General features: G+C 49.3%; 1 protein-coding gene across 3 annotated transcripts; it reads right to left on the minus strand.

Annotated features, from left to right (window-relative positions):
- Nucleotides 1-3,440: 3,440 nt before the first annotated feature.
- Spaca6 (sperm acrosome associated 6) lies at nt 3,441-15,223 on the minus strand. Of its 3 annotated transcripts, XM_075944084.1 has the most exons (8): nt 14,937-15,223; nt 14,096-14,173; nt 6,245-6,313; nt 5,661-5,684; nt 4,949-5,026; nt 4,759-4,868; nt 4,258-4,414; nt 3,441-4,180 (listed from the first exon to the last, which is right to left on the minus strand). In XM_075944084.1, exons 1-8 carry the CDS (start codon nt 15,142-15,144, stop codon nt 3,966-3,968), a joined length of 939 nt encoding a protein of 312 aa, XP_075800199.1. In that variant the 5' UTR covers nt 15,145-15,223; the 3' UTR covers nt 3,441-3,965. The 3 variants fall into 3 exon arrangements, 1 of the variants encoding a protein (XP_075800199.1); XR_012907319.1 differs by lacking the exons at nt 5,661-5,684; nt 6,245-6,313; nt 14,096-14,173; nt 14,937-15,223 and having other exon boundaries at nt 4,040-4,414; nt 4,761-5,651; XR_012907320.1 differs by lacking the exons at nt 5,661-5,684; nt 6,245-6,313; nt 14,096-14,173; nt 14,937-15,223 and having other exon boundaries at nt 4,040-4,438; nt 4,761-5,651.
- Between the last annotated feature and the right edge of the window lie 3,257 nt (nt 15,224-18,480).

Below are 18,480 nucleotides of genomic sequence, written 5' to 3' on the forward strand. Positions count from 1 at the left end.
CATTGTCCCAGAACTTTGGTTTTTACCTAATTTCTGCAGCATCTCAAAGTGCCACCTCTGAGACTTGAATTTGAAATACACAGGCTTGTTTGTTTCCCAGTAGATCTCAACATCTGGGAAGAGTACGGAGCCTTTTATGAGATGTGTGGCCCACCAGAATAGGTCACTGGTGATAGGCTCTGAAGGTTTATTAGCCAGGCCTCTGAATCCTTTAACTCTTTCTTCACTTGCAGGCAGGCAACAAACCTGTAGTCACACACTACTACCGCCTTATATGGGGCTCCTCAACCCTGCCAAAACCTAAGAGATTCAAAACCATGGGCCAAAATAAAATATCCCTTTCTTGTTTCTATTGGGTACTGTGGTTACAGAAACAGGGAAGTAACTGATATAGTACCTGTGCAGTGTGTGACCTTCCATGGCTCAGCGTGGTGATCCGAATGAGAAATGTCCCCCATTCGTTCACACATACTGGTTCCCTTATTCTCCTGTTGTGCTTTTTGGGGGAAAAAATGAAATTAGGGCATAGAGTCTTGCTGAATGATGCATGTCGCTATGGATGGCCTTCCTGAACTTACAGCCTCACTGCTCTTCCATGTGGCTCCCTTGGCTTCTTCTGTGTATTTTGAGATGTGTTCTCTCAGCTGCTTGCTGCCCTATATCCCTTATCCTCATGGCCTATCCCTCTGGAACCATAAGCTAAAATGAACTCTTGTTTCTGTTCGCGCTTTCTCATAGCAATAGACAATTCACTAATACATTCAGAAACTGTTAGTGACTTAAGGCAGAGAAAAATTGAAACCTTGCAATGGGAAATACCCTGCACAAGCTGACCTGTCTTGCCCTTTCCTTCCACGCTGAGTTCACAGTGTGTTCATCCCATAACACTTTGCTTCAGGCCCTCCTGCATACCTGCAACTGCTGCACCAGGGCTCTCAAACAGGTACATAGCTCGCACTTTCCATTCCTTCCTCAAATGTCACCTTCCCAGTCAGACTGTCTTCAGAGCCAACTGCCACTGTTCCTCACACAATATTCCAAAACTCTCCCTTATTTTTCCCTCACAAATATTATGTCTTTTAATTTCTTGTTTACTGTTCAGGACGTAAGCAATACAGGGGTTTGGAAAATGGCTCACTCAGTGCTTAGTGTGCAAACAGGAGGACCTGAGCACAGAAACCCCACCAACTAGGAATACTGGCACATGTAATCCCAGCTCTGGGGAGGCAGAGCCAACAATATGCCTGAGACGTACTGACAGGCCTGTCTAGCCTAATGCACAAGCTCCAAATCCAGTGAAAGACCTTATCTCCCATTATAAAAGTGGGTATCAATTGAGGAAGACACCTGATACCAATCACAGTCCTCCACACGTACCATGTACCCACACACATGTACACAGAGCACACTGAAAAAAATGAATGACAGAAGGAAGGGTTGGTGGAGTAAGGACACTAGTGAGACAGGGCAAGACCAAGCTATGTTTAGAAGATGAGAAGACTCAACCTTTGCTATCATCATTGGAAAGCAAAAAAGTGCAGGAGAGTGCTTAATCAGTAATCAAGTTTAGGGCTAGGACATAGCTAGTTGGCACAGCACAAACCAAACAGGCACAACGCATGCCATTCTGCCGCCAGCACTGCATAAAACTGGGACCAGTAGTGCACACTTATCTTACTAGCACTTGGGAAGCAGAGGCAGGAGGATCAAAAGTTCAAGGTTATCTGAGTTTTAGGTGATCCTTGGCTATAAGAGACTTCCTAAAAAACTAGCCATCTGGGCTGGTAGGATAGCTCTGCAGTAAAGAGCACTGGCTGCTCTTCCTGAGGACCAGAGTTCAATTCCCAGCACCCATAATGGCAGCAACTGTCTAAAACTCCTGTTCCAGGGGATCCTATACCCTTACAAAGACATGTATGCAGGCAAAACATTAATGTGCATAAAATACAAATAAATAAATTATTAATAAAAACTAGGTGTCTATTATGCCTACGTGGAACATGGGGGCAGAAGTGGGAGGAGGGAGGACACAGAATAGCACAGACTGCATATGGAACAGGAACTCGTCAAAGAAAGTCAATTGTGGGCTGGTGCCTGTGCAATGGACAGGAAGTCATTCAAGATGGAGGAAGAGTGGAAAAGGTCCAGACATGGAACAGAACTCTCCAAGTTCAGGGGACCAAAGCTGAAGCCACCAGAGCTGAAAAGTAACAAAGAAGACATGAGAGGGGATACAAGCTATACAATAAAACAAGTTTCAGATGGTTGTCACGGGCATTTACTGAGCTGATGAAAAGGTAGACATGAGCAGGGGGGTAGCAGCAAGGGATAAGAGAAAAGGAGGTTATGAGGAGAGAAGGAAGGAAAAAACACATTACTGTAAATAGAAAACCTGGGGAGGCCAAGAATCATCATGGACACCATAGCGAGAAAAGAGAACTGCAGGGTAGGATGAAAGCTCTCTTCCTTGCCTGGGAGACACAATTAGGAAGACCAACAAGGGCCAGAATGTGGGGACCTTTGGAAGTTTAACAAGGAATTAGATTTGATTTCAGTGACAACAGAAAGCCATTGATGAGTTTAGGGCAGAGAAGTAACCCACTGTGACACACTTAACTAGACTGGAAACTAATAGGGATCTGAGTCCATCCTGAGAACCCAGATGTAAAAAGCCTGCAGTTGTAATTCTAGGGCTGGTGAGGTGGTGACATGTTGACCCTTGGGGCCTGCTGGTCAGCTATTCAGATCAGGCAAGTCTTAACCATTGAGAAACCCTGTCACCAAAACACAGTGGTTCGTGCCTGAGGAATGCCACTTGAGGTTGACCTCTGGCCTCCACATGCACGTACATGTACACAAATGTGCCCCACCATGCTCAAACATAGAAAGAAATCAGCCCTGGCATGTAGCTCTCCTGTCTAGAATCCAAAGTAAGGGGCTGGAGGTGTGGTCCAGTGCTAGAGCGACAGGGGCTGGGTGTGTGTGTGTGTGTGTGTGACTTAGTGGTAGCACCCTATCTAAAATATTCCAGTGACTGGCTGAGGTATGGCTTAGCAGTAGAGCTTCAGTCTAGAATCCTCTAGTAAGGGGTTAAGGGTGTAGTCCAGTGGTTTTTGTACTTAAGTGCTAGAAGGCTATCGGTGCTACTTCTGGAAGGGAGAAAGCTTTGCCGGGGGTGGGGGGATTCTGGGGGGAGGGATACCATATAGTACCTTAAGGGTATTTTCTATAGATGGAAATGTCAAGGAATCTGCTGGAGTACAGAAGGGTCTGAACTGGTGCTCAGAGACCTCAACAAAGAGCCCCCCAAACTGATAGCCTAAGTCCTGTCACCATACACCGAAGCATTGGGGGGTACTTTGTCCTCCCTAAGGTGAGCAGTGATCTCGTCAAAACAAGCCACCCCGCAAAACCAACAACAAAAAACAAACAAACGAGAATCCAGAACTGAAATACATTCTTTATTTCAGGGAAGAATGTTAAATCAGGGCAGATATCCTCGTTAGCTGCCACTTACGTACCATCGAAAAAACACCCTGGGAAAATAAACGAGTGTGTGCGTTGAAGGAGGGCCCAGTGACAGAAACACATTAGGATTTCAAACTACAAGGAGAGCCTAGACCTGAGTCTACAAGGAGCCCTGGTGTCGAGACTATGTAAGTTTATGAGCTATAAGGATAGAATCTGGATTTCTCAGCCTGGGCAAGGAGGACTAGGACCTGGACTTCTGGCTCTGAGAAAAAGGGGTTAGGTCTCCTAGGTCTGAAGGAGAATTGGAGGCTAGAACCCTGAGTCTAAGGAAGGTAGTCTAGAGCCTATACACCTTTAGTCTGAGAAGACCTGGGTTGGGCTCAGGGAGGAGGCTGGGGTCTGGACTCGGAGGATGGACGGAGTCTGGACTCCTGCGTCGGAGGCCTGAGGCGTGGACAAGGGGAGCAGCGGGAGGCGAGGGTGGAAGCTGGCACTCACCACACTAGCACAGTGACGCTAGCAGACACGAGTGCAGCAACAGCCGCGAGCAGGAACAGGTTGCCAAGCGTCAGAGCCTGGGGCCTGGCAAGCAGTTCGCTTAGGCTGGGCCTCCAGGGCTCGATCATTTCCGCCTCCCGCGGCGTCCAATGTATCACTTCCCGGAACGTGACCTGGAGCTCAGTCTCCTCAGGCGGAGGAGGGCCGGTCACTGGCAGAGCGCGCGCGTTAGAGGGCGGAACCCCGCCCTCGGCCCCACCTCTCCTCACATCCTTGCCCCGCCCGCACCGTTCAGAAAGAAGTAGAGCCGCGCCAGGGGTCGTTGGTCGTGCAGAATCACGCAGGAGAAGGTCCCGCGGTGGGTGGGTTGCACTGGCCGGATCCGCGCCAGGTACCCGTGGGCCCCTGGCACATCACGGAAGTAGGACACGTCCTGAGTCCGGAGCTGCGAGATGGCGGGTCTGAGGAGCTCAAATGCACCCGGACTCAGCCGGAACGGGCAATCCCCGCCCAGTGCACACCCCCTCCCCAAGCCCTGACTCAGCTCGCAAGCCTCTGACTCGTCTCGCTGCCATGAGTAACCCTTCCCAGCATTCTTAAAGTCTGACTCATAATGCACATCCAAGCACTGGTCTTCCATATATTTAACCTCAATCTTTCCCTAGGTCTCCGACTACCCTCTCGCATTAAACCCAACCCGTATGGCCCCATACCCTGAACTTAGCCTCCTCCATTCCCCGGAGCAGAACCGATCCCTTAAGCCCTCCAGCAGGCCCTGTTCAGACTCACACCTCCTCCCGCGAATTTCCATGAGTAAGTGAGCTCCGATTCAGGCAACTGGAAGCCCACGACACAAGAAAACAAAGCCTGATCCCCTCGCTTCACCGTCAAGTCCTGAACTGAAGAGAGAGGAAAGGTCGTTCTGGCAGGCCTGCACAAGCTCCGCCCCTTCCCTGGCTTGCCTTCGCGGCCGCCTCACCTGGACAATCTAGAGGGAGGTCACAGACTGTGGAAAAGCAGCCCCAGCAGTAGAAACGCCTACTGACCTCCTGGACGCCTGTGAGCCGAGACCAGGAGTGTCTCCAGGTCAATTCTCCGGACCTTGTTGAATCTATGGGAACTCCCAGGGTTCTACTGGCGAGGTGAAAGACAGACCCCACATTTTCTGCACTATTTGGATAACCCTACTTAGTTGGCCCCCAGGTCACCTCCTGGTTTGTTAAGCCAGTTTTCTACATTACACTTATGTTTTGTTTCTGTGTTGTAGTCACTGGGAATGGAACCTACAGGTTTATGCACGCTAGTCAAACTCCCTTCCACCGAGGCATGCCTTCATCCCCTGAGTGGGAGATTCTAGACAAGTGTTCCTGTGCTGAACCTTATCTTCAGAATTCTTTTTAGATTTTGTTTTGAGACAGGGTCACCCTAGGTTGCCCGACGTGGCCTAGAACTTTTATGTAGCCATAGTGGCCTTGGATGTGTGATCTTCCTGCCTTAGCCTCTGGAGTAGCTAGGATGGCAGGCCTTCACCAACAGGGCCTCTTGCTAGTTAGTTTTGGCAGAATACCTAGTTTATGCACTTTCCTATTGACTTCCTTTGGATCTATGGTCCACTCATGGTCTTCATCTTAGGTTCCACGTTTCCACCCCAGCTTCCCCTACTTTTTTTAAGTATGGAACTAAATCCTTACCACAAGGAGGGATGCAGTCCTGGACTGTGGAGAGAAAGGAGTCATTAGGACCCAGATAGTTGACAGAGAGACCTACCTAGAGCCCCTCCAGAAGGTATTTCCCTCAGGCCTATGGCCCTCTGGCGGAACAGTCAGGACTTGCAGTCCTCTCCTCTGGAGAACAAGCCTAGGCTCCTAAAGCAGCATTTGGAGGGCAGAACAGAGCATATTGTTCCTAAAGGGCAGGGCCGGGTTCACAGCACTTCATCCAGAGGGTGCAGCAAGTGTGTCCAATTGAAAGCCTACAACTAACTTGGAAAAGTGAAATGGGGGGGGGGCACAGGAGCCTTGAGGAGGAATCAACCTCGAAGTATTAATTACCCTTGGAAGTGGGAGAATCAGCACCTAATTAGTAGGCCCAGATAGAGAAGCGCCAACTAAAGAGGATGCCTTTGAACACAGGGCTAAAAGCAGATTGATTGTCACATGATCTGTCCTCGGCTAGAAAATCCACTGGTCCCAGGGTTTAGGCAGGATTCAAAGTGTACAAATGTCTGTGTGTGGCATATTGTGTTTGCAGGGGGCGGAGCTGGAGGCTGGTTTACCTTTTTTAAGCTGTTGAATGGTCTTCTTCATTTTTGCTGCAGCAATAGGGAAGGCAGCCTTAAAGGACCCTGGAGGATGAAGCAGGGTGGTTGTACTAAAAGCCCTTTCCCTATGGCTGAATAGTCAGGACTTGCTGTCTCTCCCATAGGTACATGTTGTGTTTCTAGCTCCCATAGGTCCAAAGGGAAAGCTGGCAAACTTCTTCAAGATGCTCTTTCTGCCTCCCGCCAGCACTATTCATTTATATCTTAGTGGAAAGGGAAGAACAATGATTAACTCTTCTACAATGCTGGTTGTTTCCTTTCTCTGCTGCAGCCCTCTTGCTGACTTTCAATTTCCAGGCTACCCTTACCTTGCTTAGAAATGTCTTTTGCCCAGCTTTCCATCATTCTGTATAACTTACCATCTCAAGTGTCACTGCAAGGGTTTTGATTACCCCAAATCTAAAGTTCCCCACTTGTATCTCATTGTGCCTCTTTCAGTTTACATAGACTTCACCAGATGCAATTACACATATGCAAATTAGATGTGGAGATATGATAACAGCCTAAGTCCATCTTCTTGGTATTTTGTTTTAAGACGGTGGCTCACTATGTTCCAGGCTGGCCTAGACTTCTCTATGTAGTCCAGGCAGGCCTTGAACTCAGAGATCTGCCTACTTCTAACTTAACAGTGTTGGGATTAAAGGCACACACAACCATACCCGGTTCCCTTTTTGTACGCTTTTTAATTAATGTTTTTTGTTCTTTGAAAATTTCATATATGCATACAATGTATTTCAATTATATTCATTCCCTCCCCTATCTTCTTCCAGACCCTATACTTCCTACTTGTCCTAACCCTCTTCATTTATTTTTTTTCCCCGTAACTGTAATAACCCACTCAGTACAATCTGTGATGACCATCCAGTGGTGCACCTACCTTCAGTGAACCTATCAACCTATCAGGGACTGCATGCACCCTTGAAGACAACTGGCTCTCCCAATCCATTTGCCTCCATTTGGGGTGGAGTCTTGTGAGCCCCTCCCCACAGTACTGGAATGTTGACGGACTTGATCTTGGTCAGGCAACTACAGCTATTGTGAACTCAGGAGTACATTGGTCCAGTCAAGACCACAAACCGCTTGCTTTGTCTAGTCCTCTCAAACCTCTGACTCTTAACCTTTCCACTCTTTTCTCAATGTTCCCCAAGCTTCCACCTTTTGAATACAGCATCCTCACGAAAGGGTCCCGAGTCTTACAAAACCACCCAATAAGTATATGTCTAGTGAATTTGAGAGTCCAGCAGGACAGTAGGTAACCAGCTGTAGCCTTAGACCCAAATGTATCACCTGGATATGATAAACACCAGGCAATAAAGTGTTTCTTTTTCTCTTCTTTGTTCCCTATTTTTTTCTTTCTTTCTGTTTTTATTTTTATTTTGTTTTATTTTTAAAGATAGGGTTTGTCTTTCTAGCCCTGGCTATCCAGGAACTCCCTCTCTGTAGACCAGGTGGGCCTTGAACTTTGAGATCCAGCAGCCTCTGCCTCCCAAGTGTTGGGATTAAAGGTGTGCACCATGACCACCAGCTTGTTTCCTTTTTATTTATGAACTATTTGCCAATATACAACTTTGGGACAGTTATATAAAAGTTTCTTATCTTGGTCGGTAGGTGGTGTTGGGTGCTTTTAATCCTAGCAATTGGGAAGCAAAGGCAGTAGGACTTCTATGAGTTCAAAGCCAGCTTGGTCTACAAAGTGAGTTTGAGGACAGCCAAGGCCACAAGGAGAAACCCTGCTTCAACAAAGCAAAAATATTGATATCTCTTTGCAAAACAATGGGGAGGCGGCTGAAGAGATAGTTCTGCAGTTACGACAATGTCTTGCAGAAGACCCAGTTCTGTTTCCAAGCAGCCATGTCAGAAGTTTCACAACCATCTGTAACTCTAACTTCAGGGCATCTGATGCCCTCTCCAGGACTTCAAAGACTCCTGAACCAATGCCCTGTGCACCAATGCCCTGCTCCCCCCCATCCATATAATTAAAAATAAATCTTAAAAAAAATAAATGGATTGCCAACACACAAAACTGATGTCACAAAAATGCTTGGCATCTTTTAAAAAAAAATACCCAAAGCTATATAACAAAGACCATAGTGCCATAAGGCAGCAATTAGCAGTTCAGTGACCACCACTGTCTTTAAACAGAACATTTCCCAGTCGTCGTCATCCCCCACCCCCGGCCAACCACTATTCATTTCTACCCTTCTATACTGTTATGTTCTGAGTCCTTAATTCTCACCACCACAGTACCCTCCAGATCATGAGATGGAGCTCACCAGAGACCAACAACAAGACAAAGGGTCCTTCTGGTGGAAATGGTTGGGACAGTGTCCATCCCCACCCCATTCGTATGTGCAACCCTAATCCCCAGTGCAGTATGGAAGAATGACACAGTACTTGGAGCCAACATTCTTAGAGGTGTTAAAATGACATCATTTGGGTACACCTTAGACTAGTATGATAGTTCATCTTTATTGTCAGATTCCTAGAATTTAGAATCACCATGGAAGTAAACCTCTGGGCCTGTCGAGGGGTGGGAAGACCTACCCTGTATGTGCTTTGTACCATACCATGGACTGGGGTCCCAGAGTGAATCAAAATGAACAAATTGAACACCAGCACTCATTTTTCCCTGCTTCGAGGCTGTGTATGCAATGTGATCTCCCGCTCCTGCTGTGACTTCCTGCCACAATATAGCAGTGGTTCCCAACCTTCCTAATGCTGTGACCCTTTAATACAGTTCCTCATGCTGTGGTGACCCCAACCACAAAATTATTTCTGTTGCTACTTCACAACTGTAACATTTACTACTGCTATGAAATATAATGTAAACATCTGTGTTTTCCAGTGGACTTAGGCGGCCCTTGGGAAAGTCCCAAAGAAGTCATGACCCATAGGTTGAGAACCACTGGACTATACTCTCAGTGAGCTAGGATAAACCTTTTCTCCATTAAGGTTATTGTCTTGTAATCTGTCACAGCAATGAGGATGGTGAGCAGAATATATGTGTGTATGAAACTGTCAACGAACTGAAGGCATTGACTGAAGAATGGCATATGTTGTTTACAGAGAAGCACCAAAGCCAAGAAGCTGGTTTTGAGGTTATTCTCTTAACCATAAAGAGCTGGAGTATGACCTAGTGCCGTAAGGCCTCAACCAAGCTACATCTAGGAGCCAAATCAATGACTCCTAGGAGGGTATGAGTGGGTGGGATATAGCAGGTGTACCACGGAGACCTGTGAGGTGGGCAAGGGTGGGACAGGTTTAAGTATCTAGTACACACAGTATCAGGAGTAAGGGGAAATATGTTACAGGGTAAGTGGAACATGGATTATGCCAACTGAACCAGGATGGTACAAAGAGTGCTGCAATCAGTGAGGGGCATGTGTTAGGAGCTCGGACTCTGGGGTTGAGTCCTGGCATGTAGAGCTATGAGGACATCTGTTTCACACAGAGGTCTATTTATCCATGAATCACAGAGCTGCCTCCGTACATATGTGAGGTTGGTCAGGTGACAACTCTCTAGTCCTCGGTTTCCCCATGCATAAAACAGCAATGGTGGCAGTGTCTACTACAAAGACCTGCGTGGACAGGATTGAGTGCTATGGGAAATGGAATCTTTTTCATTCTCAGCTATTCTGTGGCTTGCTTTGGCTTAGCCTTGAGTTTGAGGTTCCCTCACACCTGGGCAGAGTACCATTGACTGCTACGCTCTCCAAATTTGAGATGGGGAAACTGATGTATGAAGAGGTTAGGGAAGTTGGATGTGGTGACACAGTCTCTCTCCCACAGGGGAGACTGGGAGTATCATGAGATCAAGGGCAGCCTGGGCTATGTAGTGAGACATTCCTTCAAAACAGAAAGGATAAATAAAATAAACGCCAAGGTCACACAGTCACTTGTAAACTCAGGCCTCCATCCTTATCCATTTATGAGTCATTTTTTAAGATTTATTTACTTGTGTGTCTGTCTATGAGTGTGTGCATAAATCTGTTGGACATGGATCTGCTCATACCCATGGAAGTCAGAACGCAGTGACAGGTGTCCTCTAAGGCAGGGTCTCTCTGATGTTCCAATTAAAGTGTTCTTAAGTAGGCTGGAAGCTGTGTCTTCATTTACTGTGGGCTTGGGGTGATAAGGGTGCAGGGGGACACCGCAGCACTTGTTTTGATAGTGCTGGAACTCAAACTGTAGTTCTCATGATTTCACAGCAAGCACTCTTAACCACCAAACCATTTCTCTCTAGCTGTCTCCACTTTTGTTTGTTGGGATAGGTTCTCACGGAGACCAGAGAAGTCTCCAGAAAACTCATGGACATATACACATGCTTAAAAAAAAAATTAAAACAGGAGCCAGGTAGAGCAGTGGTGGCGCACATCTTTGTTCCCAGCACTTGAAAGGCAGAGACAGATGACTCTATGTGAAGCCAGCCTGGTCTACATACAGAGTGACTGCCAAGACAGGCTCCAAAGCTACACAGACAAACCCTGTCTTGAAAAACCAAAAACAAAACAAAAACAGGAAATCAAAAAACAAAAGACCAGGAGCCAGGCAGTGGTGGCGCATGCCTTTTTAATTCCAGCAGAGGCAGGCGGATCTGTGAGTTGGAGGTCAGCTGTGTCTACAGAGTTCCAGGGCAGCCAAGGATGTTACACAGAGAAACCCTGTCTCGAATGAATAAAAATAAGAAAGGAAGAAAGAAAGAAAGAAAGAAGAGAGAGAGAGAGAGAGAGAGAGAGAGAGAGAGAAGAGAGAGAGAAGAAGAAAGAAAGAAAGAAAGAAAGAAAGAAAGAAAGAAAGAAAGAGGGGGAGGGGAGGGGAGGGGAGGGGAGGGGAAGGGAAGGGAAGGGAAGGGAAGGGAAGGGAAGGGAAGGGAAGGGAAGGGAAGGAAAGGAAAGGAAAAGAAACAGAGGCTGGAGAAATGCCTAAGCAGTTAAGACAATCTGCCATTTTGGCAGAGGCCTTGGGTTCAATTCCCAGCCAGTTCCCACATGGTGGCTCACAATCACCTGTCACTACAACTCCAGGGGATCTGACAACCTTTTCTGGTCTCCTTAGGCACAAAGCATGAATCTGGTACACAGACATGCATGTAGGCAAATACTCAGACACATAAATAAATAAAGTAAAAATGGAAATTCACTTGTTTCATGTCTGAAGTTTGAGTTCACACAATATTTTGAGTCGGCCTGAGTTGGTTTTTGTTGTTTGTTTTTTAGACAGGGTTTCTCTGTAGCTTTGGGTGCCTGTCCTGGAACTAGCTCTTGTAGACCAGGTTGCCATGAACTCAGAGATCTGCCTGCCTCTGCCTCCCGAGTGCTGGGACTAAAGGCATGCACCACCACCACCACCACCTGGCATGGGCCTGAGTTTTACCTGTGGCCTGTCATGTGATGCTATGAGGAGCAAAGATAACACTCAAAAGGGTTTTGTGTTTTGGAACATTTCATACACACACATGCACACAGAGTAAGAACACATGTATGCCACTGTTTTGTCTGGTTTTTGAGACAGTCTATGTAACCTAGGCTCCTTTGATCCTACTGCCTCAGCCTCCCAAAATACCTGCATTGTGTGAGCCATCACCACACCTGGATACTTTATTTTTATTTTCCTTTAACACAGGTCTCTTGTAGCCTGGACAGGCTTCAAACGCACAATGTAACCAAGGATGATCCTCCTGCCTCCACTGAGTACTGAGATCCCAGATGTGTGTGGCTAGGGGCTAAGGGTAAAATCCATTACTTCGTGTACTCGATCAGTTGAGCTACATGCTTCCTGCCGTGACATTGGAATGATAAACCACATCTAGCTTAGAAACAGTCCAGATTTCAGATGCTGCACAAAGGATATTCAGCGTATACTCACACTGTAAACTTACAGTGTGTATACAAAGACATTATCACCTGTGTGACCCCCAATAGACGGCACTAGTCTGGCTCATGCAATGCACAATTATCCTAAACTCCTAAGACTACATGTCTTCAAGCACAGCTCAACCCTAACTTTCCTACCTCACCAGACTCGTAACTGAAAATCCCTTAGGAGAATAATTAGCATAAAAGACAGGGCCTGAGACTGTTCCTCTAAGCAAATACTCTATAGCTTAGAAATAGCCCCAGCCTTTTACTGCTGGATTCTAAGTGAGAGTTTTATTACGAAGCCATAACCTTAGAACCTCACTGGTGGATTCTTCACAGGTTCTCTACCCCGAGCCACACCTTCAACCTCACAGAACCTGTTTATTGTTTAATACACTATTAAATACAAGCATCTCGAGGGCAGGGCATTAGCAGCTTTGGTCCCAGCTCTGACCCCACAGGTGATTCTGGAATATTCCATAGGCCTCCCTCTGAAGAACTTACTGTGCCAGTTCCTCTCAGTCTCCAATCTCTCCCTCTGTGGTGTCCCAGAATGTCTGTCTAAACCGAGAGCTGAAGCTCCTCCACCCTGCTTATATCACTGTGGTTTTCCAAGTGCCTTAGGACATCGTCATAAGTCACCTTTACTGATTCCCAACATTCCGGTGTTGAGATGCCTTGTGGATGTCACCACGAATATTCCTTCATGGTTACTGTGTAACTACCCTAATCATCTGTACCCAGTCCAGCTCTTTCCTCCCTGCTCCCTGTCTTAACAAATGTCACTCCTAAGAAGCCAGACCCCAAGTGAAGGCAACTCTTTCCTTTTCCTGTAACAGACCACCAGATCCAGGCCCACTTTTTCGTCCCTTCTCTTCACTACGTTCTCAGATCCATGTCACAGGCTGCCTCCTCTCCAAGTCCATCTACCCCCAAGCCTCTGCCCTACTCCCAGGTCTGCACTTGGTGGCTTTTTATAAGTTTCCAAAAAGGAGACAAGCCCAAACAGGAGCAGAAGGCATTCCCCAGTATCCTGCTTTCCTCCCATCTCTCAGGTGCCTCAAGTTTTAATTTGGGAATGGGGACACACAGAAAATTCTCTTCCACGATGGTCATGGACACCCCCTCAATGAATGGACCCTTTGTTTGGGAGGGTTCTGATATCAAACTTAGTGGAACAAAATGAACCATAGAAAAAGAAAAAAAAAAGGCCATGAGCTCCCAGATCCTGGGAATGGCCATGTTATCCTTAAACAAACAAAAATGACTTCTCACACTGCCATACACATACTGCTACGTAAGAGATTGTGTGTTCCGTGGTTGGGGTGACCAGGTGTGACTACTGCTAATCATGTGTTTACATGTCCCCAGAGCCTTAAGGTTTGCTCCATACATCTACATGGGCATGTTCTCCCCTAATGTCCCAAGCAAGAGTCTGGCACTGACTCTCCATGTCTATCCCCTGAATGGCTAGCTCCACGGCTCCTACCTTTGTTAGCCATGAGAAATATATGTGTATGTGGCTTGTCCTAAGGGATTATGACCTCCATAAAAAAGAATCATCCCCTGCCAGTGAGCTCTGATTGGGAGATAAAGTGCATGTCTCCCCGTAGAAGAGAATGTTCTACCTTATAGGTGAGTAAGTGGAGCCTAGGTGAGAGGCAGGAGCACACCCAGACTTCAAAGCCCAAACAGTGAGAACCACAGATGGGTCACATGAACTTGACCCCACAGGGCTTCAGACCCTTTTGACTTCTATACTTCCATCCGTTCCTTGCCATCTTCAGCTCCACTTGCCTCCGAAGCTTCCCCAACAAACAACCTTATTCACACTGGTTTCCAGCATCACTCCCTCCAACCAGAGGAATGTCTTATGCCTCCACATAGTCTGGGGCAAGGGAGGGTGGAAGGTGGGGGAAACAGAAGCCAAATTCCATGAAACACTCACCCTGAGCTGCAGCCACCTCCTGGAGGGCGAGTGTCATCTGTGTGAAAGCATCATGAAGGTGCCCCCTCTCGTCATAGTCTGAGGGTGGACAGGAAGCAGGCTGAGGAAGCATCATGGCACTTATCTGGTGCCAGTTATGTTCTACGTCTGATTCATGGTTGAAAGTGTCCAACCCAACCCCACTCCAGGGTCTCTGTGCCCTCTCCCTCTCTCTCTCTCTCTCTCTCTCTCTCTCTCTCTCTCTCTCTCTCTCTCTCTCTCTCTCTCTCTCAATTTCTTTCCCCAACCCTAACCCTCAACCTGGGTGTCTATTCCTCTTTCCCTCTAGTCTCTCCTCTCCTCATCTCTCTCTAGGCCTCTGTCTCTGTCACACCACCCTGGATCTGTTATGCCCTCTCAATCTATTACAACATCATCGGTCGCTGTCCTATCTCTCTGGACCACTGTCTCTCCCTAGGTCCCTGGCCCCCTCTCTCCATCAGTCCCTTTCTCCCTTACTCTGGGTCTCTTTCTGTCTTCAGAACTCTGTCCCTCTCTGTCTCTAGGTACCTGTCTCTCTCTGGACCTCTAGATATCTGACCTTCCCACTCACACCCTCCTCCCTCTGAGCACTGATCCTTTTACTCATTCGCTTTTCAGTCTCCTTCTCATTCTGTCAAGGACTTCACTGTCCCTAGCCTCTCCCCAAGGCACTGTCTCCACCCCTCTCTGTGTTTCTTTCCATTGTCCCTTCCCTGTGTCTCTGCCTAAGTAATTCTGTACTCAGCTTTACTTCGTGGAGTTGATCAAGGTCTCTCCTGCCCCTCCCAGTGCCCTGGATCAAGGACAGGGGTCTCCTCACTGATTTCCACGTCTGAGAGACCCTCAAAGGCAGCTGTGAGTGCGTCTTTACACTGGCCCAGCTTGGGGCCCTCTGTGCCCACAAACAGCTGGCAGAGACGAAGGCGTTCCTCATGGGTGGTGAAGCAGAAGAGACAAGCCCACGTGGACGCCCTGAAGATCAGTGGGAACAACAGGGTGATGCTCCCCACTAGGGCAACAGGGGCCATCACAGTGGGTCTCTGTGTCTGAGGAGTAGCTAGTAACCTTTGTGAGGTCACCGTGGGGGAGGGGGAGCTGTAGCCTAAGATCAGAGATTATCTTTCAGCTGGTGGTCAAATGTCAGGCTCCAGCTAGAGGAAGGTTGTCAGGGGTCACCTGCAATCCCTAAATTTGTAGCTGAGCCAGGCGCCAGGCTCCCAAGAACCTCACCTGTGACCCTGGACGTCCTCACAGGTTAAAGGGTCTCAGGGACCTAGAAGCCGGCATTGTAGCTATGGTGGACCAGGAAAGTCGTTTTCCCCAGAGCAGGGGAAGCAGGGAAATGAGAAAGGAACACTGGCAGATACACTGAGCCCTAGAGGACAGAAACAGGGCAAAGAAGACAGAGAAGCCTGGAGAGACATCAAGAGGCCCAGAGATCCAAAATGTCACAGAGATAAGAGATAGATTCAGAGCTCTAGAGAAACAGAAGCTTCGAGAACCCCAGAGACTGCGGGGTAATAGAGACAGAAAACGAGGAAATCTCCTAATGGCAGAGAGACTGCAAAGAAAAGGGCTAAGACACAGAGTGTGAGCAGAGAAGGCACCCCAGCTCATCCCAAGAACTGTGGTGCAGTAGTGTGGACCCGGGGTCCCCGCCGGCCCCTTCCCGTGCAGGGCGCAGCCTGGGGAAAGCTAGGAGGCCGTATAGTGATCTCCTCGGGTGTCTTCCTCAACTATACAACCTCCTACCTCAGCCCGGGGGGCGCGGCAGGTGGGCAGATTGACAGATGGAATGATGGGGGACCAGGAGAAATAGGGAGGGTGGGGAGGGCCGGGGAGGTCCCAGCCGCGACGGTGAGCCCCCGACACGGACCCACAGACACGAGCTTGTGTGCGGCGAAGGCCCCGCAAGGTCGGTTCTACGGGTGGGTGCCAGGACCCAGGAGTCCGGGCCCCCGGCCCCCTCCTCCCCAAGGAACCCAGGAATTCAGTCCCAGCCCTTATCCCACAATCTAGACTCAGTCCCCCTCCTTCAAAGCCAGGGGTTCAAACTCCAGGCCTCTTCAGACCCAGGGGTCCAGAACCCAGCCTTCCTCCCTCAGACTCAGGGGTACTGGCTCCAGACCTTCTTCAAATTTCAGACTCAGGAGTCCAGGTCCCAGTCCTCCCTCCCTCAGCAGATCTGAGGATCCAGCGCTCCACACCCAACAGCCCTCACACTCAGCTCTCTGGCAGTTCCTAGCGCTCTTACCACCTCAAACTCAGGGGTCAATCTTTCTCCTCACCCCACCCTTGCAGACCCCCGAGTCCAACCACTAGCACTTCCCTTACAGGAGGCACACCCGGAGAAGGGACCTGGCCTTTGGAGTGTAGAAAGAAGGGGGACTCACTTGTCTTGGTAATCTGCCCCCCTCCTGAAACCCCTCAAGGTTTCAGACCCCAGGCCTGAGCTTAAGTGTTCCTGGGTCTCAGGAATACTCATGAGGCTCTCAGAAGAAACCTTCCTTTCTACTTTTCCCCTACTCTCAACCTTAAGAGTGACAGCTATGATCCAGGAGTAAAGATACCAACAAGGGCCCTGTCTCCTAGACTCCTCCCAACTCAGGATGAGGTTGCTACCTTCACCCCTGAGCCCCCAGAAAGGAAACCACTTGGCCAAAGGCAGTAGGCTGCAGGTGGGAGGGGCCCTAGGATCTGCACCCACCCTGAGGCTCTGAGCTCACAACTGGTCCTCTGGGGCTTCTAGGTTCCATGTCCATCTTCTTGTTTCTTTCTTTCCGCTCGTTTTGTCTTACCCTGCCCTTTCCTATTTCTCCCTCTTTCTCAGTTTGTATCTTCCCTGTCTGGGCTCTCTTCTGCCATATCTGCATGTCTGGTCCTCACTCTTGTCTCTCTTCTGGCTGACCCTTTCCACATTCACTTCTCCTCTTCCTCACCTCGTATCTTCCATATCTACCTCTCAAGTCTCTCCCTCTTTTACACTGTCTTCTTTCGCCCCCTCCTTCCCTGGCTTTGTCTCTCATTTTCGCTCTTTCTCTGAATTCCTCTCCTCTTTTTCTCCCCGCTTCTTATTCAGTCTAGCCTCCACCCTCCTCTCCGGGGTCTCTCTCTCCCTTTCTCTCCCTCTTTTCGCCTTCCCTCCCAGATTTCCTTCTCTCTTTTCCCTCCCCTCCCCCATCCTCTCTCTTTTTTTTCTCCTTCCCTCTCTCCCTCCCTCCTCCTCGCAGCTCAGAGCCAGGTCTGGAACTGGGGGTGGAGTGGGGGTGGGTTGAGAAGGGGCCCTGGGCTGGGGTAGCGACCTGCTGAGGCGGGGAGCGGGGGGGGGGGGGGGGGGAGAGGCGGGAAGGGGGCGGAGAAGCAAAGCGGGAGGCGGGGGCCTGAGACGGGTCTTCGGCCCCAGCACCAGTCCTCCTTTCCCTCCTTTCCAACCTCCCAGACCCTCAGGCGGGGCGAGAGTCAGGCCAAGGTGGGGAGGAAGGGGAAGGGAGGAGGCTTCCACCCCCCCCCCCCCAACAACCTGGCCCAGAGCCCAGGCCTGGGTTCCCAGCATGCCCCGGGGCTGCCTGGGGCCTGAGGAGGGGGGTGAGGAAAGCGGAGAAGCAAGAATCTTAAAGATTCTCCAGACCAGAGCATCTCTCCCACACCCAGCAAGTTTCTCCCCAAAAGGGAAACTGAGGCTGAGAAGGTTCCGGACTGGTTCAAGGTCAATGCCCCAGGCGTGGGTGCACTTCCCCTGGATTCATAGACTTGCTTTGGGGAATGGGTAGGCACTGGACTTTTCCCCCAAGGCTTGGGTCCCCTCCCCCCCTTTTGCAGACCCTAGGGAGCCCCTAAGGGTCAGAGAGCAGACCCAAACAGTCTGGCACCATAGCAACCAACTGGCCCCGCCCCCTTAACCCCTGGAGGGCTGGACTCCAGCTAGGGCTAAGGCGAGGTGGGGGACTCATGGTTCTGGGTAAGAAGCCCCCCCACCTATCCCCCCCCACATCCTAGTAACTAAGAAGAAAAATACTTAGGGTCCTAACTCTTGGGTTCTGAAGGAGGGATGGGGCGCGGGAGTGGTGGTGGCCTATGCTTCTGGGCCGAAGGTGATGGTAAGAGAGTAGACTCTCTGTCAGAGGCAAGAAGCAGCTGGGTGGCCCAGACTCCTGGGTCCTGGGCAGACTGAATCTAGAGTTTCGGATTGTGGAATTTTGGTAAGGGGCTGGAAGGTGGACTCTGAGGGAGGAGGGGGCCGAGGCCTGGAAGCCTAGGTCCCCAGAGAAACCTGGACGCAGGGCCTCTCCACTACCAGACATCCCCTGCCCCGGGCGCTGACCCGGGCCCGTCTGGCAGCCCAGACAACCTCCCCCTCCTCCTGG

Source organism: Microtus pennsylvanicus, chromosome 1, assembly GCF_037038515.1.
Source record: "Microtus pennsylvanicus isolate mMicPen1 chromosome 1, mMicPen1.hap1, whole genome shotgun sequence".
In the NCBI taxonomy this organism is placed as follows: domain Eukaryota; kingdom Metazoa; phylum Chordata; class Mammalia; order Rodentia; family Cricetidae; genus Microtus; species Microtus pennsylvanicus.